The sequence below is a fragment of the Ochotona curzoniae genome, unplaced genomic scaffold, assembly GCF_017591425.1.
Source record: "Ochotona curzoniae isolate NIBS_2020 unplaced genomic scaffold, NIBS_Ocur_1.0 scaffold_3835, whole genome shotgun sequence".
NCBI lineage: Eukaryota > Metazoa > Chordata > Mammalia > Lagomorpha > Ochotonidae > Ochotona > Ochotona curzoniae.
In genome coordinates this window covers 2178942-2204576 of record NW_024467114.1, presented here as the reverse complement: position 1 = coordinate 2204576, position 25635 = coordinate 2178942, and the positions used below count along the sequence as shown (strand labels likewise).

The following is a 25635-nucleotide window of genomic DNA, read 5'->3' as shown; positions in this document are numbered from 1 at the left end:
ATGGAGAGAAAGGAGAGCTAGTATAAAGAAGATTCTGGAATCACACAGGCACTTGCTGAATGTGACGCGGCTTTCACAGATTTTGTCTTGGAAGCACGTGTGTTCCTGGGATTGGGGCGGCGTGTGTTTCCCACTCCAGAAAACATGCCATCAGAGGCTCTCTAATCTCCGAGTTTGTGTGGAAGGGCACAGATGCACCGGGTGCCAAGTGACCCCAGCAGGTGCGGCCATGGCTTTGCAAGCTGTGGCCATGGCTTTGCTGATGTATTTGTTTTGAAGAAGTGTGTGCCCTGCATGGCAGATCTGAGACTGCCTGCTTGTCTTTGGCATTGTGGTTTGTCAGTGGTGCTTCAAGGGAAATTTTGCTTGTTCTCCCATGATCGACTCCTCTGTCTCATTCTTAATTGCACTGCTTTGGTGCTGGGAAGCAGTCTTGCTAGTGGTTGATTTAAAGGGTTCCAATTTCTGCTTTGCCCACTAGACCATCCATCATCCATCTCCCGTGGTTGATCTTCATCCTCTGCCTCTTCCCAGAGCTGTTCCCAACTCCACCATTGGGAACCTTGGTTCATGGCAATCCTGGCAAGCTGCCTTTTCTTTTTCTTAAACTTTAAAACCACCACTTTCGGCCATCCTTGACTGCTTTCCCAGGCCACAAGCAGGGAGCTGGATGGGAAGCGGAGCTGCCTGGATTAGAACCGGTGCCCATATGGGATCCTGGCGCGTTCAAGGTGAGGATTTTAGCTGCTAGGCCACGCCGTCAGGCCCTATACATGATATTTTTAAGATTTTCATTTTATTTGAAAGATTAGGCAGGAACAATATCTCACACATGCATTGATTGACTCCCCAGGTGCCTGTGATGGCTGACCTTGGCCATTTGAGAGCCTTCATCTGCTGTCTGAGGGTGACTTCAGCAGGGAGGATGGGCTGGAAGTTGGTGGACTCAGGCACTCTGATCCCCTGGAAGCAAAGCTTACTTTCAGTGCTTAGTGTCTGCTCCCAAGGGGGTACAGTTAAGTGGAGCAGGTGTCCCACGGAAGACTGTGTAGCCTGCCCTTCCCTCAACAGTGTGGGTGTGTGTGAAGGCCCAGGGTTTTGAGCCCTCAGTGTAGTCGCCCAGAGGAGCCGGTGTGGGCATGTGTGAAGGCCCAGGGCTTTGAGCCCTCAGTGTAGTTGCCCAGAGGAGCTGCAATTCCCCTGCTCTGTGTTGCTCTGCCACGCAGATGCACTGGCTGTTTGGTAGATCTGTGCTGAGCTGCTCGGTATTCTGGGTGTCTGCTTTTTCTTTTGCAATATTCTTTTCACTGACTTGAAAGTATTCTATTCATAATGCTGTATTTTAATATCTTGAAGATCATTTGCATGAACTTGGTAATGTGTAGATATATTTGAGGTTGATATTTTAAGTTTCTCGCTAGGTGTTAATGTTTGAATGTGTAAAATCACTGGACCAAGAAAAAAATTTTTGGACATTTTCCCCTAAGTGATTTGATGATCAGGGGAATGAGAGCACGTAATTATAGATGTAAGCAGAGTCCTTGAGTGTAATTACACTCATAAGTCATATAAGACAATTCATAACAATTTGGTCCAGCATTTTAATTTTGACTGTTAAATTATTCATGCAAATACTTTTGTAAGATTCGCCATGAATATTTGATTGGTGGTCGATTCAAAACCATAAACTATCTTAGCCCTTTCCTTTTCCTCATTTATGATAAATTAACATGTATGGGAAGGTGGGGAAAATTTATTCTTAGATTAGGAACACCTCTCCCACGAACACCCACAAGGCCTCAAAGTCAATGTTATGCCTTCTCTGATGGCCTCATTATCTGTTTTACCACTGAGGTGACATTCAGAGTGTGGAGTGGTTTTCCAGAAGTCCCACGGTATGATGGTGGGACTGGACTCAGATTCCTGTGGGTGTGGCTTGAACTCACCCAACCTCTGTCTCTTGTGGGGGATCAGTGAACCCATGGTATAATGGTGGGACTGGACTCAGATTCCTGTGGGTGTGGCTTGAACTCACCCAACCTCTGACTCTTGTGGGGGATCAGTGAGCAGCAGCACCCCTCCTCTTCTGACTCCTTCAGCAGGCAGAGCTCACAAATTTAGCCACTTCATTCCATTTTATATTTTAAAAGAGAGAGAAGAGATAAACTCTCTGGTTTATTCCCCAAGTAGCCACAATGGCCAGGGCTGTACCACTGCAAATCCAGGAGACAGGACTCTACCCTGGTGTCTCATAATATGGGTAGTAGGGCCCCAAGCACTTGAACGAAGCAAGGAGCTGGATTGGAACTGGAGCAAGAGGAACTTGAACAGGTGCTCACATGGGACACTGGCATTGCAGGCAGCAGTTTAACCTACAAAGCCAACCCCTGGGCACATGAGTTTAGTGCCACCCCATGAAACACCTCTCCTGCTGTGGATGGTGACCTGGGTGTGGACCTCATGGAGGTCTTTATGTTCTTCTCAGTCTAAAAGGGAGACGCAATCTCCCCTGCCGGAAGATGAGCCCCACAGTCCCCTCCCGGTGAAGCAGTTTTCTCAGGAATTCCTTTGGAAAGTGAGGTTGGGCGAACACCTCCAGGATGTTAGCTTTTGCCAGACACCTCAGTTACCCAGTGGATCCACGCGTGTCCTGCCATCACTGTGACCCCAAACAGTTGTCAGCGAGCAGAATCAGACTTGGCTAATACCATATCTCTTTTAGTGCCACAATCTCTCCAAAGGGTCTTTGAGTAATTGTCGTGTGCGAATCGTATGTGACTTGCCTTTGATGGTGCATTACGTCAGTGCTCCTATAGCTTAGCTATCATCTCCTGGGAGATATTTTTGTTTTGTTCTGAGTGAAGATGCAGACGTTTTTTGACGTGATGCTCCCTGGTGACTCTGGTGTGTAGTCTGGCTTTAAAACCACTGTTGTAGTCACACACCACCGCAGCCACCTTCTGGCTCTGCTCTGTGCACTGTAAGGTCCTACCTCGCAGTATTGCACACAAGCCTAACCGTGTGGCGCCTCGCCTAGACTGTCTTCATCCCACACAGACCCAGACTCTGGAGGCTGCTGAGGCCCTGCAGGATGGGGGTTCCTGTCACTGCATTTGCTGCTCTGCCTCTGTCCCTGCAGGTGCCCCCTGCCCGGCCCTGGCCTGGGGATGCAGTAGTGGCTGTGCTTGCTTGCCTTTTCTGCTTTCATTACGGCTGCGCATGGTCTCTGGCCTGCCTGTCAGCTCTGTCGGACCACAGGCTTCCACTTGAATACCCCTACTTTGGGGCCAGCTCCCCCACCTTTCCCCTGCGAGCCCAGGGACGCGCACCTGGGTGCCAGTTCTTTCATCTCTGGCTCCCTGCCTCTGCAGCTCTGTGCTGGCCGCATGGTGGGCTTGGCAGGTGTCTGAGAGCAATGAGGGAGAAGTCCAGGTGAGCATCTTAACCCCTCAGTGCTGCCTCCACAGCTCTGGGCTTGACGCTACCACAAGGAATTTATCTTTCAAAGTAGCACTGCTTTTTCACAACTGTTTTTGGGTTTTCAAGCTTGCTTGTTGCTTTTTTATCAACTGGGTCCCAATATAGTATTGGCGGTGGCAGAGAAATTCAGTTCATTTGTCTTTCCTTGAAGCATATTTGTTGGAAAACATTTGGACAAGGGGGCCTGTTGGGAACAACACTGAGACTGCTGTTTGACAAGCTGCATCTCTCCCAGTGGCTGTGGGCGAGGTCACGGCTCTGCCTCCATCTTCCTCTTTGTCATCCTCACATTGAACGTAGGTACTGTGCCCCGCAGCTTTGTGCAGGGCAGCTGGGCTGCAGCAGGTGCATTGAGGTGTTTGCAGGTGTTCTAACCTGGGCAGGTACAAAGAAATGTCTCATGACATCCTCACCTGGGCCAGATGTGGAGTCTGCAGAGGATCCACACGTCGGTGTCACATGGCTCACACTTCTTCGAATGTCACATGTTGTCCCTCTGACAGCTGAGCATTCTCAGATTTGCTGTGTCCTTCAGAGGGAAGAAAGGAGCTTTGGGTGGCAGGTCCAGGAGAGGAGGGAGGTGCTGGAGGATGAGGGTGGGTAGGGGTGAGGAGGGGCTAGAGTGGAGGTTGTTCTCAGAATCCCATGCGGTGCGGAACTGGCGGAATGCCCAGGAAAGACCTTGGGTTGAGGACGGAGAGGACAACCAGGGCAGTAGGGAGGGCAGGTCTCCTCTGGGCGGGTGCACAGAGCCACCTGCTCCCTCCTGACAGGGCTCTGTAGAATCCTCGCTTTCAGCTGGTGAAGGTGTACACAGTCTGTTCTCATCTGTCCTCTCCGTCCTGGGGCAAGCCACGTGAGACCCATTCCATTCCCATCCAGGGCCGTGATCGTTCTAGACCAGGAAGGCGGAGAACCTGGGCTTGGTCCCTGTGGGTCCAGGGGCAGAGTGCTTTGGTACGCATGCATGGGTGCTCATATGTACAAGGATGTGCCAGGCCGTCCATGTGGTGCTCCTAATGTGGTTGGTTGCCACAGGGTCATCTCCAGGATGTGGGGAAAAAATCCACAGGCCCAGGTTGGTGCTGGGAGCCGCAGCCACAGCAGCACCCGGTTCATCCCTCCCTCCTTGTTTTCATCCCTGCAGGTGACTCACCTGTGAGGACCACACTCGTGCACGGCCGGAAGCTCCTCCTGACCCAGGTGGCTGCCATCATGTGCAAGCGGCTGTGCCACACGCTCCGGGCCTGGAAGAACACGCTCTCAGACCTGCTGCTGCCTGTCCTGTTTGTGACCCTGGCCATGGGCCTGTTCATGGTGCGGCCCCTGGCCACCACCTACCCTCCCCTGCAGCTGACCCCGGGCCATTATGACAGCGCTGAGGCTTACTTTTTCAGGTGAGGAGCTGCCTTTTCCTGCCCCTCCCACCCTTCTCTTTGGTTGGATCCTGGAGAATTGCAGGGCCGAGCATGTACCGATGCCCAGCCCTGAATTTCAGTGTGCAAACCAAGTCCTTAGTTTTCGGCTCAGAGCTGGGCCTTTGGCAGGCAGTTAGGTTGTGAGGGTGGTGGAGCTGCTGTGCCAAGAAACAAGCAAGGCCATGGGTGATCCATCCCAGGGCTGCCCCCATGTTGCTGATGGCAAGACTGGCAGCCGGGGACTCAGCACACAGATGTTGGCTTCTCAGAGGCTCCTGGGGCCCACGTTCAGAAGCTCACTGGGGACTTGGTGGACAACTCCAAGAGACTGGAGTACCTTGGGCTCAGGTTGGTCAGCTCCCTTCAGATTCCACTGCCCCTCACTCGGGGCTCGCTGTGTGCCAGGCACAGCCATGGACCTCACAGTATAGCAGAGCAGTGCATGATTGGCAGTAGGAAAGGGAGGGTGGCGGGCTCAGTGGCACTGACCCAGGACTGCCCAGGGGTCCCGGCCAGACCATCAGTGGTCAGCAAGGGGCAGTGCCAGCTTTTATTAATGTAATATGTGTGGCCAGCTAGTCTACATGCTTGCTAGTGCAACATTCATAGTGACTTGTAATTAGCAATTTGGTTTAAACAAATTCAGTGACAAAGGGACAAGAGGTGCTAAGCTGGTTTCTTGGGCTCCTGCTCTTTATCTGCTGCCTGTTCTTAAGTGCCAAGGGGCAGTTCCACTGCTACGGCCATGCAGTGCCCATATCTCTGCTGCCTGTTCTTAAGTGCCAAGGGGCAGTTCCACTGCTGCGGCCGTGCAGTGCCCATATCTCTGCTGCCTGTTCTTAAGTGCCAAGGGGCAGTTCCACTGCTGCAGCCGTGCAGTGCCCATATCTTGTACTTGGTCTTGTGCCCCAAGCCCCTGTCCCACCGGTTGGATCCTCTTTCCGGTAGCACGCAGTGTATTAATACACCCTCATGTTTATGAACTGTTTAAAGTGGATATGCCAGGTGGGTAGATGTCCACTGGAGGTTTTTTTTTCTCACAAATGCTCAAATTTCTGTCATATTCAAGTATGAAAGAGCTGTAACTTTTGAATTTATAAAATGTTTAAGATGTATTTTGTTTTTTCAAGTTGCTCTGATTATAAAGAGCAGATGCTGTGAATCCACAGGTGCAGTTTCAAGAGAACTGTAGTTCCCGTGCTCCCCTCACCGCAGGCCCGCTCCATCCCTCTGTCCCCTCGCCTCCTTTTACAGGTTTTCGCAAAGACAGATCTTAATCCTTTATATGCATAGGCTCAATTCACCACTAACTATGGTATTCAACACATAAAAGGAGGGAATAGCACAGTTCCACAAGAGTAAAAACAAGTGCTAAATGGGAAAGAGAGAGATCGCCCAGCCACCTGTTCACTCCCCAAATGCCAGTGGGGACTGGGCCAAGCTAAAGCCGAGCCAGGAACTCGATCCCAGGACCCTCATGGCTGGCAGGGGTGCTTTGAACGTCCTTTCTGGTCTCCCAGGGTGTGCACAAGCAGGAGGCCAGGGTAGTCAGGGCACCCTGCACTGGCCCCAGGCATCCCAAGCAGTGTTGTAACTGCCGTGTGTGCCAAACACTTGCTCCAAAAGTATGGGCTGAGCAGAAAAAAGCACAAAGAATACCTCATCTAAATAAATACAAAGACTCATTCATCCTTTGCTCGGAGATTCTCCCACAAGCCTCTTGCGGTGCCTCTTCCTCCTGTGGCATTTAATGCTTTTAGCTGTCTGTGGTTTTGTTTCTATGACAATGAGCTCATAGCAGAAAGTTCTTTGTAACTTGCGTTTTATGTGGCTCTCTATTCCATCCCTGCTGTTGTAAGTCAGTGCAAATGCATCGCCCATTTGTCAGGGCTGTACATTGGACAAAGGGTTGTTTCAGATCTCAGCCATGAGGCATAACGCGTTTGTGTCTTCTCCTGTTAAAGGCAATGCTATATGGGTAGTTTTGTTTTAGATTTATGTGCCTTTTCCATTATTTTCACTATCATTCATTTCTATAAGACATTTTGGGGACAAAGACATCGGTTTTGTCCATGTCATTGTTGCCAAATTGTCTTTATAGGTGTGCACTAATTGATTCTTTTATTCAGCAAATATCGATGGCACATCTGCAGTTTGCCGGATCCTTTTCCAGACGGCAGCTGCACTGTCGGCCCTACTCCTGGGCAGCCGAGAGCCCCGTCTTCCGACACTCCCCCGTGTCTCATGACTTTACTCGGCAGCTGCTCGGTGGGGATGTACTTGCTCGTTAGCGGAGTTCAGTAGGTACTGGATTTTCACCACTTCCATATCCTGTCCTCATCTTCTCCTTTCTTCTGTGAGAGATTCTCGGTGTTTGTCTCACTGCTACATTTTCAGCCAGTTCTAAATAGCCATTCACTTGCTCTCCTGCATCATAAACTTGGTAATTATAGCTTTGTTTTGAAAGCATTTTCCTGCTCACAGAGTTTTCATTTTTCATGGAAGTCATGCTTTCCAAAATAATGTTGAATCTGAGAATTGGGAACATCTGATGTTGTGAGTGGTGCTTTGTGGCTGGATGCCTGCCAGAGGGGAGGCTCTCAGGTGAGTGGCAGAGGCCCTCCTCTGGGTAGACCTGTGGAGATCTCCTGGTACAGGGACCCACTCCGGCCTGCTGCCTGCTGAGTGCTGTCCTACCACTGAACTTTCTTCTTTCATCTACGTTATCCAAGCGCTTCAACTGGAGAAAGATCTAGCAGGAGAAAATGTAGGACTCCAGCTAGGTCACTAAAGTCAGTTCTCTAAGAGCTGCCAAGAGGCTGTTGGCTATAACTGCTGATTCGTGTACTTTCTGCACTGTTGCCTCTGCACCCATCTGGGCTGTGTCTGCTCCCCACCCCCTCTGCACGCAGCCCAGCTGTGCCTGCTCCCCTGTGAGGACAGGAAATGGACAACCTTCATCATAGCTGTATCAGAGCATCACAGCCAGCTGACTCAAAGTGGCACATCTGTTCTGTGCTTGTGTTGGAGGCCTGAAGTCTGGCACTGAGCCGGAAGTCACACCCAGCTAAAGTTGAAGGTTCCTTCAGTCTCCTTCAGCTTCTTGGGGGTAGCAGATAATCAGCATCACTCCCATCTCAGCCTCCTGCTGTCTAGGGATCATCTTGGTGTCTCTTTGTCCCACTCTTCCTCCCCTAAGGGCAGCAGTCAGCTTAGATTTAAGGATCATCTTGACCTTATATGAGCTCATCCTATCTAACTTTATTTGCAAAGACTATTTCCAAATAAGGTCATACTCTGACGTTCCAGGAGGACATGACTTTTTGGGGGGAATTATTCAACCCACAATATTTTCCCATAATTTACTTTTCAAATACCATTGAACTTGACCATGTTCTTGGCCACTTGCCTGGAGGGTAATCATTTGGAATTAGGAAGCACATCCTTGTGCGGTATGCAGACAGATGGCAGAGATTAAAAGTGACTGAAGACTTGTAGTGATTGCTGTTGCATACCCATTGCCTGCTGGTGTGTTTTGCACATGTTGTTCCTGCCGTGGTGACAGCACCAGGCGTCTGTCAGCATCCAAACGTCGACATCCGTTTCTCCGTACGTGTACAACTTCCTCCTAGACACCTGCTTTTTCTTTCTTGTGCACCAGCACTACTGCCTGGTTACCTACTTGTTTGTTTTGATCCTTTGGTGGAAAGAGGTGAGCAAACGTCCAGGAAGAAATGAAGCGATCAGTGGAAGTTTCTGTTGCTTTGTGTGACAGAATAGACACAGAGCGTCATCTGCACTTCTGAGTGGGTGCTAAGTGGGGGGAGATTGTGACCACAAGTCTCTGCAAGAGCAACACACGGAATGCTGACTGCCTCTCGGACCTTGTGCTCTGTCTGTCCTGGCCATGGAACCCACAGATGGCCCTGCCTTTGTTCCCCTCACCTAGCATCCCGAGAACACCCTTCCACATTCTTTCCTCCTAGCCTTGGGCGATGCCTTGGCTTGTTGTTCTCAAGGGAAAGTCTCCTTTGGCAGAAGGTGGTGTTGGGAGAAAATGAGCTGTAGTTTCTGCAACAGTTGTTCCTCTGTGAGTGGGAAGAGCACAAGGAAGGCCAGATAGAGGGAGGCAGAATCCCGGGAGAGCTGGAGGCCTCTGCGGATGATGTGCATGTACTGGTGGATGGGATGACAGGAAACACAGCAGGACTCCCCACCACTCTGGTGGTTTCCCAGCAGCCTCTCACCACTCCATGCTGCTCTGGCCAGAGCCACACTTTGAGGAAGAGCAGTGGCAGTCTCCCGTGGCCCTGGATAGCGCACAGGAAAGGGGACCCTGGACAAGGACATGGGGCCCGCAGGATTGCAGGGAGGGAACAGCCTGGGAAAGGCTTGGTTAAACCTCCTCAAGTCAGTGTGGTTCTCGCAAGGGATGGGGTTTATCTTGACATCTTCCCCCAAACTCCATGAATATGTTTTTTATAAGCACTTAATAGTTTGCTTATAAAAAATATACAAGTACAAGAAATTGTTTTGCTTCAGGGATATGAGGAAGAATAAATATTCAAGCCAAACCCAAGATAGAGCATTAAAGGAATATAATTTTATAGATTTTAATATATTAGCATGATGCAATATTATGTAGTCTTTAAAATTTGTTTTTAAAAACCATGCAAATGGGTGAAAAATGGTCATGTGAAAATATTAAGTGAAAAGATGAGAAAAATAATGCACTGTGAATATAAGGATATAAAAATGCATATCTGTTGTAGCAAAACCATGCTTTTTAGAAATTTCTCAATTTTATTGCTTGTTGAATTTACTGTAAGACATTGCAAATGAGCTTTCTCTGAGCTCCAGGTCCTGCTGCTTGGGCGAGTTGGGCCTGCTGCCTTGTTCAGTGAGAGCTCCGACCTGCACTCGCTGTGAGGCGCTGCTCATCCTCCGACTTGACCTGCTTGTCTTCCCTGAGCAGCAGTGCGGATGATGCCATGGACCTCAGCCACGTGCTCCTGCAAAAGTTCAGAGACCAAGGGCTCGTCTGTGCTGACTCCAGCTCAGACCTGTGAGTATCAGGTCCCTCTGCACAGACACGGCTGAGCCAGGGCTCCCTGGGTCCCCACAGCCAGGGTTCCCTGTGGACCTTCAGCCAGGGCTCCCTGAGGCCCTACAGCCAGGGCTCCCCTCTGGACCCACAGCCAGGGCTCCCTGAGTCCCCACAGCCAGGGCTCCCTGAGTCCCCACAGTCAGGGCTCCCCTGAGTCCCCACAGCCAGGGCTCCCCTGTGGACCCTCAGTCATGGCTCCCCTGTGGACCCACAGCCAGGGCTCCCCTATGGACCCTCAGCCAGGGCTCCCCTGTGGACCCACAGCCAGGGCTCCCCTATGGACCCTCAGCCAGGGCTCCCTGGGTCCCCACAGCCAGGGCTCCCCTATGGACCCTCAGCCAGGGCTCCCTGGGTCCCCACAGGCAGGGTTCCCTGAGGCCGCACAGCCAGGAGCATGGTCTCCTTCTGGGACTTCACAGTAATATGACACGGATATGACTTACCTGTTGGCTTCCTGGGGAGATGGCCACCCGTTAGCAGGCTTCAGGAGGTCACCACACAGAAGCACTTGAAGCAAGCTGGTAAATGAGTGCTCCGCCCCTGTGTGGACACAAACTTTGTGTCATGGGAAAAGAATACGCCATTGGGAACATTAGGCTTGCTTAAGGAAATTCAAAATTAGAAAGAATGAAACAACAGTTAAACATGAATTATGTGTTACCTGTTGTTTGCTTTTCAGACAAAACTTATGCACATGAAACGTTTAATGATAACTTCTAAGAGTCTTAAAAGGCCAGTCTATCAAGTTTGATAAATTACCTTGAATATTATTTTGGAGGGATTTAAAAATGGTTAACATAATGATGGCCTTTTAGTGAAATCTTTAGATAAATCTTGGTATGGAGTTTTCTTCCTCTTGCTTTGCTCTGGTTGCATACACTAAGAATCAACTATTAATAAGATGGCTACGGGAGCAGCTGAAGTTAATTAGGAATACAGCGCTGGTCTCAGGAAATGGACTATTCCTGGTCAACCAACTGAACCACAACGGTCTGCTAACTGCTGGAAGAGTGTCTCTGAAGTAATAAATATTAAAATACCATAGTGGCCATATGTTTTCTAATTGGGGAGATGCATTTGACTCATTAGTCCTGCTGGTAATTAGTTAGAGACCGAGTAACTATTAATGGTCTCAGGAAGAACCCGTAAAGATGAATTATGCTGCTTCACTGTAGTCTTCTGTAGGGAAGCAGAGTTGTCTGGGGCTCTGCGGTGATGTTTTCCCTTCTGCCCTGTGAAGTGCGCAGCCCAGGAAGTGCACCTCTCCGTGGGGGAAGCCCACCCAGGCTGCCTCGTGTGGTCAGCGCCAGTCCAGCGTGGCAGTGAAGACGGTTGAGAGAGCAGAAAGAAGCCTGTGCAGTCCCTCCAGAAGCATCTAGAAAGGTGCAGTCGCTGCTTCCAGGCCAGCAGTGTGTAGCTGTGTGGATTCTTCTTTCAGGCTCAGTTTCTTCACTGGGGACCAGGGCTTCCTGCTTTGCTCCTCGGCTCTTCCACAACCCAGCCAGCGTAGCCCGGTGTGGACACCACAGCCCAGCCAGCATAGCCCGGTGTGGACACAGCCCAGCCAGCGTAGCACCCCCGGTGTGGACACATCTGCCCTTTTTTTCTGTCTTCCCAGGCTGGTATTTGCTTTGTGGCATCCATGTGGTCTAACTGAGCCCGAGTGTACTGGGCTGCTGCCTTCAATCATGTTTGATTTCTGGGTGACACGGCACACTAGAATCTGAATCAGAGTGAAACTGTTGATTTAGAATAGGAACAACTCCTCCTGTTTACTGACTTGAGTGATAGCTGCATTTTTCACCTTCCTGGCAGACTCAGGCAACCATCTGAGCATTTGTTAGAGGGAACATTGAAGAACAATAGACTAGATTCTGCCTGTGGACAGCTTTGCATTGTGGTCCTCAGCTTGGTGTTGTCCTCGGAGAGGGAGCTGTGCTGACTCCCTGTCATCTGAAAGGCAGCACAGGATTCCAGAAACATCTTCTGTGGTGTAAATCTAAATTTAAAATATGAGTTTACTCATACTGTAGGTATTGCACAATCTCATTATTCAAAGGTGCTAACACTGCCAGCTTTCAGAGCACACTGCTGTATGTGCATTTCATCTCATTTTACAGGGCTCACAGCTCCAGGGGCAAATTCCCTTCTGTCTGAGGCAAAATGATCGTTTTGACCTTCTTGTTGTTACTAATCTTAATAAAGAACAAAAGTGGTAGTTAGCAAATCTTATAGTTCTGTCAAACTTAAGAAGCCAGTTAGGACAAATCATGAAGTTTATTTCCATGACTTAAAAAAAAAAAAGGTTGTTTTATTTGAAAGGCAGAATTACAGAAAGGGGAACAGAGGAATTGTCGACTCCCCAAGGAAGCACAGCAGCAGGGGTGTGGCCAGGCTGAAGCCAGGAGCTGCTTTCCATGCTGCTAGCAGGGGCCTGAGCGTTGGGCATCATCTGCTCTGCCAGGTGCACTAGCAGGGAGCTGGACTACCAGTCAGGTAGCAGCCGTTGCTGATGGTGACGTCAACCCCTGCACTGTAACGCTGGCCCCTAGTTCTGTGGTGGTAAGCAGACAGTTACCTCATTGGATCTTGGCAGTATGGTCCCTCATCTTTGTGGCCTGATGATTCCAGTGCCCAGGACCTCTAAAAGGTTCTCTCACCTGGGGAGCACTCAAGAGATGGAATGCTTGGGTCCTTCCATGGCTGGTGACAGCTTCCCTTGGAGGGTCTTGGGAAGACAATAGTTGAGGTCAAGGGTAAAAAGTATGTGGAGAGTCTATTGGGCACTGGGATACAGGGGTGGCCACATGAAATCTCCGCTCCTCCATCCGTGGCTGCGTTGACCTGTGCTGCTGGCCACACCTCTCTCAGCCCACTACTGTATGGTGCTGGACCCTTTTAAAAGTTCTTTTTAATGTGACAAAGAGACATAGAGAGCTATCCATTGTTTCACTTCATAAATGCAGTAGTTCACAGCTGAGCTGAGCTGGAGAGCCGAAGCTGCGAGCTGAGAACTTCATCCTGTTTTCCCGCGAGTGGCAGGGATCCACTTGCTTAACTCATCACCACTGTCTCCTTAGTGTCTGCCGGTGTCAGCGGGAAGCTCGAACCAGGAGATGGAGATGGGTGTGGGACACAGCCGTTTAAGTGGTGTCTGAACTGCTAGGCCAAATGCTCGCCTCTGATGAGAGGCTTTCCCTAGCACACAGAGGTGGGAGCTTGGCAGACCTGGCCTTCCGTGAGGCGAACCTGGACCGGAGACTTGCAAGTTAGAGCTCCGTCCTTTCAGAGATTGAGGCCAGAGCGGATGTGGGCAAAAGCAGCTAGTGACCGTCATTCAGAGTGAGATGCCTTTGTTTATTCTCAACATTTGTAGTAATTTAGAGAGTTATCATCAGTAATGCAAATTTGGTTGACAAATATTGGGAGCTCAGAAGGACAAGAAATGGCAGGCAAACTTTCCTGCACGCTTCCCACCTATTGCTTCCAGGGCTTTCCTATTTTTAAAATGGAACTTCACAATTAGCTCTTTTTTTAAAAAAAAATATTTATTTATTTTGAAACAGTTACAGAGATAGAGATCAGAGAGAGATCTTGTCATCTGTTGGTTTATTCCCCAAATGGCCACATCAGCCATTGTTGAGATGATCCAAAGAGTAGCAGGAGCCTCTTCTGGGTCTCCCATGCAGGTGCAGGGTCCCAAGGCTTTGGGTCATCCTCGACTGCTTTCCCAGGCCACAAGCAGGGAGCTGAAAGGGAAGTGGGACAGCTGGGACACGACCTGCTGCCCACATGGGAAGCCAGTGCTGTAGATGGAGGATTAGCTTGCTGTGCTACCACTCAGGCCTTTACTGGGTTTATTAATTGCTTGTTGGTACCTGACTTAGGAGTGGGAGCCTTGGGGAGATGCTGAGAAGCCCTGGTGGCGCCTCTCACACAGGGGACAGGGTGCACGTATGCCATCAGGGAATACCATTATGATTGAGGTCTCATCTGAGTGAGGACCCACACTGTGAGGCCAGTGTCAGAGGCCACTTCCCTCACCTCTCTGTGGAAGAGATAACCCTGAGTTGTGTGCTGGTTGCACAGAGCTCTCTCAGGGGGTGTGGTAGCTTTGTCAGTGGAAAGCTCACTGCATTCCTTCTGATTTTCAGGGAGAACTCCTCCTGCTGGCACCGGGATCTCTTTCCTGCCCTGGAATTCCAGGATTCCTGTGGCTGTCTGGTAGGTTCCTGTGGCTGCTGTGATCTTTGAAAGTCAAAGCCCAAGTGGCAGATGACCTTGCTCCACCTGTGAAAGCTCATGTTCATCCCTGAGTCTTTACTGAGATCATTTCTGTCACCCAAAGTGACCACTGGCAGCACCTGCTGCTGGACAGATGCCGGCATCCCCTGTCCAGGGCCTACAGCAGTGCTAAACCCACCTCCTCATCAAGGGTGAGAAAAGTTGAAGTGCTCTGGGGGAATCTCCCGCATGTCATGGCAGGCTGACCTCCAGGCTCCTGTCTACTTTTTTTTTTTATTGAAGATTTATTTTTATTATTTTTTCATTGGAAAGGCGGATATACAGAGAGGAGAGACAGAGAGGAAGATCTTCCATCCGATGATTCACTCCCCAAGTGAGCGCAACGGGCCGATGCTATGCTGATCCGAAGCCAGGAGCCTCTTCTGGGTCTCCCACGCAGGTGCAGGGTCCCAAAGCTTTGGGCCGTCCTGCTTTCCCGGGCCACAGGCAGGGAGCTGGAAGGGAAGCGGGGCTGCCGGGATTAGAACCGGTGCCCATATGGGATCCCGGGCGTGCAAGGCGAGGACCTTTAACCACTTGCGCCACCGCGCCGGGCCCGCTCCTGTCTACTTTTACTTGACCTCTGTGAGGTGATGGGAACAGCTGGGTTGTCAACAGACTTGTCTGAGCATGGAGGATCTCTTCCGTTGTATGGGGAGATAGATGCTCCACTGTTAAAAGAGGGCCACAACCCTCCGGTCTGTGTTAGAGAATGATTCAAATGTATTTGGAAAATCGATTGGAAATGGTCTCAGAGGAAATTTTTAGAGCTAATCAATAAAAGGCAGAGTCATGTCAGCCATAGTCAATACGTTGATGGACAAACCTTATTTGGAGAAAGGAAGGAAAAGAAAAAAGTTGAATTGAATTGAGGATCCACGGTGGAGGTGTTTCCAGCCTTTGTGGTTAGTGGCCTATGGGATTCTCTCACCTCCATGGTGACTTCCTGGACACTCAGAAGGTTTGTCCTGGGAGGGCCTGGCCTGCTTTCTCGCCTTGTCTGGGAAGCTTCTTCGCTGGGACAGGGCACCCAACTGCACTCAGAAAGGTTGACTGAGAGAACGAGGGGGTCATCATGCTCCCTCGGGCACTCATGGTCAGCAGGCTCAGCTGCCCTCTGTGCTGCTTTGCACCAACTCCTGGCTTTGGGCACAGCCATTTTCCTGGCACTGCATTTGCTGGTGAAGGCTCTGACTTGCTCCGCATGTTCCTGTGGTTGTTCTGTTACTGCAGCAGTTGTAACTTGCACAGCTAAGGTCTGTTTTGAGTAGATTGTCAGTGGTTAAAGGATGGGTGAAGGAATGAGTCTTGTCATGGATGCTGATCCCCTGCTGCTCTGTGGACACCTGGACATAATCCCTCTATATGTGTTGGTACCCAGTATCTAATTTCCTCTGTCCCCTCTCCTCCCATCCTCCCACCTTTAGGAATCACTCTTCTATGCTGTCATCAACTTTTCTTGTTCATTAAAGTCTCCATGCTCCTCATACATCTCTCTCCAACTCACCATTCCCACTGCCTCAAGACCCATCTCTCTCAACAGTGTCCATTTAGATGGCTCAGGATGAACCAACTGGCTTTGGGCTGGCCTAGCCCGCACTGTTACAGCCATATATGGAGTAACCCAGTGAATGGAAGCTATCACTTCAATTTCAAATTCTTATCCAGAACTGAAATTCAGGGTCAGCATTGTGGCACAGTGAGCTTAGTCCCACCTATGAGGCATGTGGGCAAAGCTCCTGGCTTTGTCTGGCCCAACCTTGGCTGTTGTGGCAGTGTCTAAGGAGTAAACCGGTGAAACGAAGGTCTCTCTTCTCTCTCTCCTTTTCAAAAAAGGATTAAAGGAGTGCCCATGAATGTGTATGTGAATTACAGGTCTGTGTCTATTTTCTCTCTGGAAACTGACAGGGGTGTCCAAACAGCAGTGCGGGGGCTCCCTACCTGACCAACAGCCTGGGCCACACCCTGCTGAATCTCTCAGGAACTGATGTGGAGAAGTACTTGCTCATACCATCCGGAAAGCCCAGGTGTGTTCGCAGCTGTCCTCAGGGCTTCTCTGTTGTCTGTGAACAGTTGTTCCTCAGTATTCAGGACCCATGTGGGGAGCACTGTGTGTGCATGGTCAAAGTCCTCATATAAGAAGATACAGTATTTCATATAATCTTTGCACTTCCTCCTGTATGCTTTGCATTTTACTTATTTGGAAGGCAGAGAGAAAATGAATGTCAATGAATGAGCAAATGTGAATGAGCACACGAATCTGCTAAATCACTCCTCAAATGCATGCAGCGGCCAGGGTTGGGTTGGTTGGGTCAGCATCAGGAGTCATGACCTCTATCCAGGGTTGTGTTGGGCCAACGTCAGCAGCCATGTCCTCAGTCCAGGGTTGGGTTGGGTCAGCACCAGGAGTCATGACCTCAGTCCAGGATTGGGTTGGGTCAGCACCAGGAGTCATGACCTCTATCCAGGGTTGGGTTGGACTAACGTCAGCAGCCATGTCCTCAGTCCAGGGTTGGGTTGGGTCAGCACCAGGAGTCATGACCTCAATGCAGTGCTCTTGCATGGGTAGCAGGGACCCAAGTACTTGGACCATTTGCTGCCTTGCAGGTGTGCACTAGCAAGAGGCTGTCACTGAACACCGAGTTGAGACTGGAGCCCAGGACTCGGATGCGCACTGGGGCACCCCAGGCAGCATTGTAGCTGTTTGCCCAAGCCACCCTGCTTTCTGTGCGTTGGGCCTCTCTGGATTACCTCCAATGGCTGACACGCTGTAAAGCTGTTTGCCTAGGTGCTCTGTGCTGTTCAGGCGGTCATGCTAAGAGAGCAGTGTCTTGTGTGTCTGGCACAATCACCTTTTTCCTGAGACTTTGCCGATGCAGAACATGTGGTTGTGGGAGGCTGGCTGTAATTTGGGAAATGTACTGTTTCAGATTAATGTTCATAAACTCTCTGAAGTCTGACACTAACCTTGTTGCTCATAAAAATTCTGGAGGTACACCGTGGGCCCTAATCAGATTCCTCACTGGTGGCTTTCATTCTTGAAGCACCGAGAGACATCAATCGAGATTCTGTCAGTGGTAGAAGCTGGGGAGCCAGAGCAAATTTTATTGCTTTAGGGAATACAGGCAGATAAGTTAACAGCATAATGAAATAATAGTCTCCTTTTAGAATCCCTCCACTATGTGGCTTTCAATACAGGAGCCTCTCAATACAATGTGGTAAAATTGCTCTTAGGTGATTTAGGGAAAGCTTGTATTCTGTGCTGAGTTTCCTGGAACCTTAAAGGGCTAACCAGATGAGGGCAGTGGGAACGAGTGCTTCTCCTTGCTTTATCTTTCAATGTCATTCGTCACATTCCCAGTGTCCCGGATGCTGTGTGGCTTGGCGTATGCAGTCATCCCCATGGGTGTCCGCTGCCTGGGGCAGCCTCTGCCCTTCACTTGTGTCCTCCTCCCCTGTTGGGTAGCTCCCCTTGCCCTAGGGTGGCCTCTGGCCTCTCTACTGCCGCCCATCTCGTAGAGACCTTTCAGTGTGTCCTTAGAGAGAGAGCACTTGTTTATACTGTTCAGTACCAAACTAGAGCTGATGCTGGTGCTAGGTTGAAAGGAGGATCCAGGGACTCCTTTCGGGTCTCCCGTGTGCATGGAGCAGGATCCAGGGACTCCTTCCAGGTCTCCCGTGTGCGTGGAGCAGGATCCAGGGACTCCTTCCAGGTCTCCTGTGTGCATGGAGCAGGATCCAGGGACTCCTTTCGGGTCTCCCATGTGGGCGGAGGACACTGGTCTCTTGAGCCACTACCTGCTGCTTCTCAGAGTGGACATTATTAGGGAACTGGAGTCAGAAGCAGCGCTGGGTCTTGAACATGGCACACCAAGAGCCATTTGTGATAGTATGTACCTTTATTTCTAATGTCGACTAACTTTTGAAACCTGGTAGGTGTCAGATACTATACAGTCCATGGTGATAGGGAAATGAACGATAAAAATTCCCACCTAGAAAACCATCATAAGGGTGCATGAAGGATTACCTGGCAAATAGGCCATTAAAGCCCAGGGTGGTCATTAGCACAGCAGAAGTGAATGGTGGGTGCTGTGAGAACTCGAAAGAGAAGGAGCAGCTCTAAGGACAATAGTTCTAAGGACACCCCGCTCCCCTGAGGGGGTGAGCTGTGAGTGCAGGCGGAGAGAGCCAAGTGAGAGAAGAGCACCAAGGGATTCTCAAGTGACTCACAGCTGAAGCAGAGAGCCATGGCCACTGCCCACAGCAGGTGGTTCCTAGTGAGGCTGTACCCTCTGACAAGGTCAGCCTCGGCCTGCCTTGCCCAGTACTGTGGCGGGTGTGTGGGAGTGCTGGATGTCTGACTTGCACGGGCCTGGTGTGGGGTGAGGAGTGCCCTGAGCAGGAGTGCTGTCCTTGTGCTTGCTCTTGATAGGCTTGGCGGCTGGTCCTTCGGAGTGCGCATCCCCAGTGGCCCTGCAGCTGAGAATGCCAGCGCGTCACAGCCCAGGACTCTGGCAAAGGTAACACTGGCTCTTTCCCCTTCTATTAGGGCATGTGCGGGAAACCCAGTATGCAAAACCCCGATGAGGTCACAGTGTTTGTGTGTGAGTGTCAAGAGTGATGGGGTGGAGAGAGTCCCTCAAAAGAGAGAATGGAATGTTTTCACCAAGAATGTGCAGAAACAGAACGAGAGAGGGCATTTCCTGGCAGTTCTAAAGCAATGAGAGGAGAGCAGTTTTGAGAGACCCTGAGGCAGGATGGAGAGAACCGTCCCAAGGCTCATTGAAGGAACTTCTTCCACAGGTGGGTTTGAAAGCTGTTTTGCTCAAGTCCTGATGGGTGGCAGAGTAAAGAATGTGACCACTACTTGGGGCTGCTTGTAGGGACCACTACCCAAGAGTGGTGCTTCTGGGACAGAGTGGACTTCCTCTGGATGAGGAAATGAGGATAGGTGGCGGAATGACGTGAAGGAATGTATCACGTGGAAAGACACAGCTTTCCCTCCAGGGGAGGAGTCAGCAGAAGCTTAACTGGAGAAAAAGAGAAGCTTCTGAGCGCCCCATTTGCACACATGGAGCCACAGTGTGGTCTTGAACATAGGCATGACTGTGAGCTGTGTGCAGACACAGTGTGGAAGTGACTGTGAGTGTTTCTGTAGGATGTGCATGTTGAAGTGACTCACAACCTCATCCTAGAATGATGGAGGTGAGGGGAGGCACTGGGCTCAGCAGCTGAGCAGCTGGTGTAAGAGGTGGGTCAGCTCTGCCCTCCAGCTGAACACCTGGCTGCATCCTTGTGGCCACACAAAGGTGGAAGGAAGAGCACAGGACAATGGAAGGGTGGCCTGGGGGTGAGGGTGCAGAGCTGTGTTGAAATGAATCTTCACGCTGAGTGGGAAGAGATGACACATACTCTGCAGTTCACTGTCAGCTTCAATCAAGAGACTTGTGTGTTTGCCTACCCTGGAGAAGTGGGTCTCCACGTTGTTCTAGACCCTGGAGCCACAGTTCTACTCTAATTGGGTACAACCTTGATCACCGGGAGCATCCTGAGTTCTGTGGTTGGTTGATCCTAAGCAGCATCCCTGTGCCTTGGAGGGAGATGATGTGTCAAGGATTTCCCTAGGAATGTGGGAACATCTGTCAAGAAACGGCTGAGTGTTGTGAAGGGCGTCTGCGGGAATTGTCTTATATAGTGGACTCAGGAAGAATTGAAGAATGTGGTTTTGTATCTCAAGTTTTTGGTTTTGTTTCTTAATCACTTGAGCCATATTTTATTACTTGGCTTGGGACACAACAGGCCTGAGTTCCAACTTACCCTGTGTGTGATTGTACACAGCGGATTGCCCGTTGCCAGAGAGAGCATCATTGGGGGCCGCGGGCTTTTCTGTCTATTGGGTTAAGATCAAAGGCACAGGTTGATTTGTTGCGAGCCAGCAGCTTTCCAAAGGATTTATTTTTTTCATTAAAACAGTGACATTTTGAAACATGGCTGCTGCTGATTTATGAGTATGTTCCATGATGCTTAAGAGCCCATCTTGAAAAATAGTCTTTCTTACTTCTCTCTCCCTCTTCCTGACAGACACACAACTTTATTCTCCATGCTCAACAAATGTTCAGCCCAATTTATTTTGAGAAATAATGGTCCATGTTCAGTTATTAATTTGGATGTAATCATTTTTTTCTGATCATCTTCCACACTTTTAATTTGCAGGTCAAATTTCATTAGCTTGCCAGTGAGGAGAGAACAAAGTGATGGGTTTCAGTTCCAGTCTCCCTGTGAGAATATAATTAGAGAGCAGCAGCCACATTTGTTCTGGGGGAAAATCTATCTATTTTTAGCTGTAAATTATATGCCTGAGATAATATAAAGTGATCCCACTGGCATTGACTGCATCGTTGGCCAGGCAGAGCGCTGGGTGCCATCCAAGCAAGGGGACGCATGCCTCCCGTGCACCAGCCTGGATGCGAACAGTGCTTCCCTGAGACCCATCACCCTGTCTTTCCTTTTCAGGTGTGGTACAACCAGAAAGGCTTTCATTCTGTGCCTTCCTATGTGAACCATCTAAACAACCTCGTGCTGTGGCGCCATTTACCCCCTGCTGTGGACTGGCGACAATACGGTACTGTTGTTGCACATTCCTAACGATGCCCTATGTCCAGGACGCTGTTTTGAAGAGACGTGGGGCAGGCCTTGAGTGGGCTTGCGGGAAGCACGGATCCCCAGGCTGTCAACACACGCAGAGTGTGGGCAATCTCGGGCTCCACGTGCATGCTCAGTGAGGTGTCTTTGCTTGACACGTGACCACGTTGGCAAAGCGAGGGGAACCAAAGGAGCTGGGTCTGGAGATTCCGTCCTGAGACGATTAGTGCCAAGACTTCAGTTAGTTACAGAAACAAGGGTAAGCCCACGTGCCGGTCTGTTCTATGTGGAGTCATGTGCTAGAGAACACAGACCACTCCTCCACTCAAGTTACTGTGTCAGTCATGGACTCATTGCCCATGACACAGGTCCCTTTCTGGAATACAGACTTAAAATTGTTTTAAGGCAATCTTTATTTACTTCTGCTTGGTGGGATAAGTAATAATTTATCAAACTATCACTTTCTTCAAGGACTGGGAGGCAAGATCAGCAACAGGCAACAAGCCTCATAATTTATTCAAGAACACATTTGGTGCAGCTTTAATTCACATAAAAATCAATGCTAAACACTAACTGTAATACAATATTATTCTACTTCGACCTTACCTCATTTTTCCACAGTTGTTTGCCCGTATCTACCAGTTCTTTTTTTTTAGACAGATCAATGTAATTTTGTGTGGTACTATAATTATTTTGAAACGAGAATGGGTGGCATAAAAAATTAAAACCGCAGAGGACTGAGACGCACAAAGGAGTTGAGGAGTCATACAAAGGAGGATCACAAAGTAACATGGATTAAAGTGTCCAAAATGTAGCAGAGATTTCATTGAATATGTTAACATCCACAGTCTCACCTAATTTACATATCAGTTTTGTGAGACAGGCAGAATTTGTCTACTTGGCTGATTAGAAAAGCCTTGTCTCAGATGTGACTGAGTACGCTGAATAATGGGATCCTGATTTGGTTCTTGGCGCAGCTGATAATAAGCTTCCTCTTGGCTTCGGCGTCAGACCGGGAGGGCACTCGTGATGGGTGCAGCAGGAGCAGAGGTGACTACTTTCAGGAAGTCACTGCAGGTCTTAGCACTGCATGGGGTGTCCGGCTTGACCTCATCATAACTCGGGTAGAGAGATCCTTTCTGTTCTCTCAGGAACAATTGTGTGAGATCAAATTCTGCTGGACCTTGACAGACTAGGTGAGTATGATGAACCTTAATAGTCAATAAGTGGTTTGCCTATATTTGAGAACAGGAATGGCATGAACAAATAATATTTAAAAAGAATGTGAACCATATATTAGTGCAGGGGAGTTGGTTGCAATTGTTGACCTGTTGGAACGATACTGCTCTCAGATAACCCAGGTAGCGACAGAGAAAATCCTGAGGTTCAGATAGATGGAAAAAAAAAAAAGGTTGGAATATCGGCAATGGAGATAGGGATGAATCCGGGAATGCAAGACACAAATCTGAGCTCCCTAGATTGAAGGACCTTCCTTGCAGTCCGAGCAGCATCATGAGAAAATGCCAGAAGCAAGTGATGTCTTCACAGGAGGCAAGGTGACTCGCACAGGGTCACAGCTGCTGCTCTAAGTCATGCATTTAGATGAAAATGTGTAGTAGTCCCTGTCCTGGCTGTCTCAGGCCTTTGGTAATTGATCCAGCAGAAGGAAGATCTCCTCCGTCTCTCTTTGGCATAAAGTGGAAGTACTGTTTTTTAAAAAGAGGCAAGAATATTGGGAGAAAGACAGATGGGAATAATCAAGGAAGGAATTGGAAAAAAAAATAGATAACTCCTGATGTGGAAATTATATTTCAGAGAGAGCAATCAGAGATATACAGAACTCTGACTGAGGCCAAGGAGATGCATGGATATTGTACCAGGTATCAATGGTGGATGGAATGTGGAGACATTGCTTGTTCTCTAATGGTTTAGGATTGACTTGAATGGAATGGGTGTTCCATGGCATTGACACAGACCAACATTGAAATGTCTTCTCACGGACTGCAGGTTGGAGATGGAGACAAACACCATGAGTGCACCTCCTGCGTGGAGAAGGTCTTAGGTGTGCAAGGGACACCACAGGTGGGAGAGGAGCAGGAAGCAGGAGGTAGTCACGAGATGGGGTCAGGAGCTGAGTCTGAGTTTGAACGGGATGGAAGACACACTTCTTGGTCACCGAACAGGTGGTGAAGGCAGACAGACAGAGATGAAAGCCTTGAGCAAACAGCAACGTGGACCCAGAGGTCGGGGGAGGTCTCAGGAGGAAGTGGAGGCAGAGAGAGCAGACGTTACTGAGGCCTGGTTTGCAGTGCATCGCAGCTGTTTTCCCTCAGGACACCTGGTCAGTGGCCAGGTGATCTCTTACAAAGGAATACGAGTTTGATGAAACCCCAACTGCAGAATAGAAGTGCGATCAAACATTCTCTAAATGGTTGTACTTAGAGGGGTTAAGCAGACTTTGTGAATATGTAGAAAAAAAAAAAGAAATTACAATAGCATCAGAAACCTTTGCTCTGAGACATGGGACAACTGAGTTGAAAGATCAACTATGTGGGTTTAACAGCAGACACAGCTATGCAAAAGAAAGAATCAGTATGCTTGTAAACTGGTCAGTTGATACTGTGGAAGCTGAGGAACAGAAAGAAAAGTGGGAAGGAGCCAGGAGACCTGTGAGATACCCCCAGAAAGATCAATAGCGCCTTCACGAATCCCAGCAGCAGGCACATCAACTGGAGAAAAAAAGCTCTCCAGACTGTCCTAACGATGTCCTGTCAGGGAGGACCCGGAAGAGCCACAGGTCACAGCTGAGGTGAGGCTCTGGAGGGCAGCAAGAGCAGAGCGGCCCATCACATTCACCTTCAGAGCAGCAGCATAGCTCAAGTCCTGGAAGGAAAAGCAGGAAATCCATATCGGGCAAAACTGGACCTCAAAAACAAGACAGAAATTAAGACATTTCTGGGAAAGCAAAAGGTGAGGGAGCCATGCATCACGACCAGAGCCTTCCACAGGCACCACCTGTTCTCCCGTGGAAATGGTAAATACCCACACAATTATGAGAATCACAATTGTGATGTGCATTTGCAGCTCTGTCCTCTATTTTGTAACATTTCAAGGTAAAAGTACAAAATAAAAGTATAGAACTATGTTAATAGGCACACAATATATAACATGTAATTTTCAACATCAGTAACAAAGTACATGGAGTGGTGGAACTATAAATGACTACAGAGTGTTATGTAAAAAAACAAATCAACTAAGGAAGTCAGCAGTGTGGTGCAGCAAGCTAAGCCATCACCTGCAGTGATCCCCCATGGGCACCAGTTCGAATCCTGGCTATTCCAGCTGTGCTTCAACTCACTGCTAGTGTGCCTGGAGATCAGCAGAGGACAGGCATGCGCTGAGCCCCCTGCTACCCACCTGGGGGAGCTGGGGAGGCATAAGGCTTTGTGTCAGACCTGGCTTTTGGGGCCATTTGGGGAGTGAACCAGCAGATGGGAGATATAGAAAACATTGTAAGACAAATGAACATATACACATAACATGTCAAAACTCAGGGAATTCACTAAAAGCAGTCTTGTGAGGGAAATTTATATCTGTTTAATGCTGGTATAAGAAAGTGTTAAGTCAGCCACCTAATTCTTCTTCACCTAGAGAAAGAACTAGAGACCTGTTGGCTTATGTCTGGGGGCAGGTTGGGCTAAACTAAGCTGCAGCACCCATGGAGTGCATGAGAGCCGGATAGGATGATCATATAGACTGCAGTACATGCAAACACCGGGGCTGGCGATGGGCCTGGTGGACATGTTAGGGGTTGGCCCGACCAGGCTCTGCTGTTTGAATGAACGTTGGGCCTGTGGCAGGTTGGGCTGGGCTGGGCTGGGCTGGGCTGGGCTGGGCTGGGCTGCAGAACCCAATTCATGTGAGAGATGGGGCTGGGAGCAGAGCTGACCAGGCAGCTGTATCCACTTGTATGTGAGAGATGGGGCTGGACGCAGAGCTGACCAGGCAGCTGTATCCACTGGTATGTGTACTGGCTGGTGCAGGTGAAGGACCAAACCTGAACCTGCACTGGCTGATGCATACAAGAGTCAAGTCTGAGATCACCCCAGGCAAGGTTTCTTGGGGAACTCCCCAGCTAGGTCGTTGGACTCCAACACTGGCCACAGGGATAAGTCACAGTATATGTGGGCTGACCTTGGAGTGCCTGTGTCGGCACTGAGCCTCCTCAGTTGCTGATGTCAGATGTATGCAGGAAACATGACGCCTGGCTCAGTGGAGGATGGCTAGTACCTTGTCAGAGGATGAAAAGCAGAACAGGTTGTACCACTCTCCTGGCCAAGCTTTACAAAATGTTCCTGGGCCTGTGGATGTGTTAAAGTGGATTTGCTCAACCAATAGATCTCGGAAAGATTTTTTCAACTCCAGTGCAATGAAGCTAACAACATCTTAGAACTATCAGAATCACTCAAGTAACGTCTTCACAGTACTCTCCCTTACACTGGGGTTTCTGAGACATTGTCAAATGACCGTCCACCATCCCCAGGTCCTTATGGAGTTTGACAGCAAGGAGTGGCCCTTCCCTTCACTTCTCTGCAAAGAGAGAGAGAAAAAAAGGGAACATTTGTCCCACCCACCTCCTCTGTGCCTCAACCCTCTCCACCCTAATTGAAGGCCCACATGGGCATGAACGCCTCTTACCTGTGT

The 25635-nt window shown here is 49.4% G+C and overlaps 1 protein-coding gene across 1 annotated transcript in view; it reads left to right on the top strand.

Annotated features, from left to right (window-relative positions):
* The window catches only part of ABCA13 (ATP binding cassette subfamily A member 13), a 210510-nt gene that overhangs the window by 116715 nt on the left and 68160 nt on the right, over positions 1–25635 (top strand). The window contains 7 exon segments of the mRNA XM_040964495.1: positions 1044–1046; positions 4628–4877; positions 9874–9963; positions 14160–14229; positions 16198–16316; positions 18722–18809; positions 20803–20911. Of these exon segments, the coding sequence (XP_040820429.1) occupies positions 1044–1046; positions 4628–4877; positions 9874–9963; positions 14160–14229; positions 16198–16316; positions 18722–18809; positions 20803–20911 (729 nt within the window).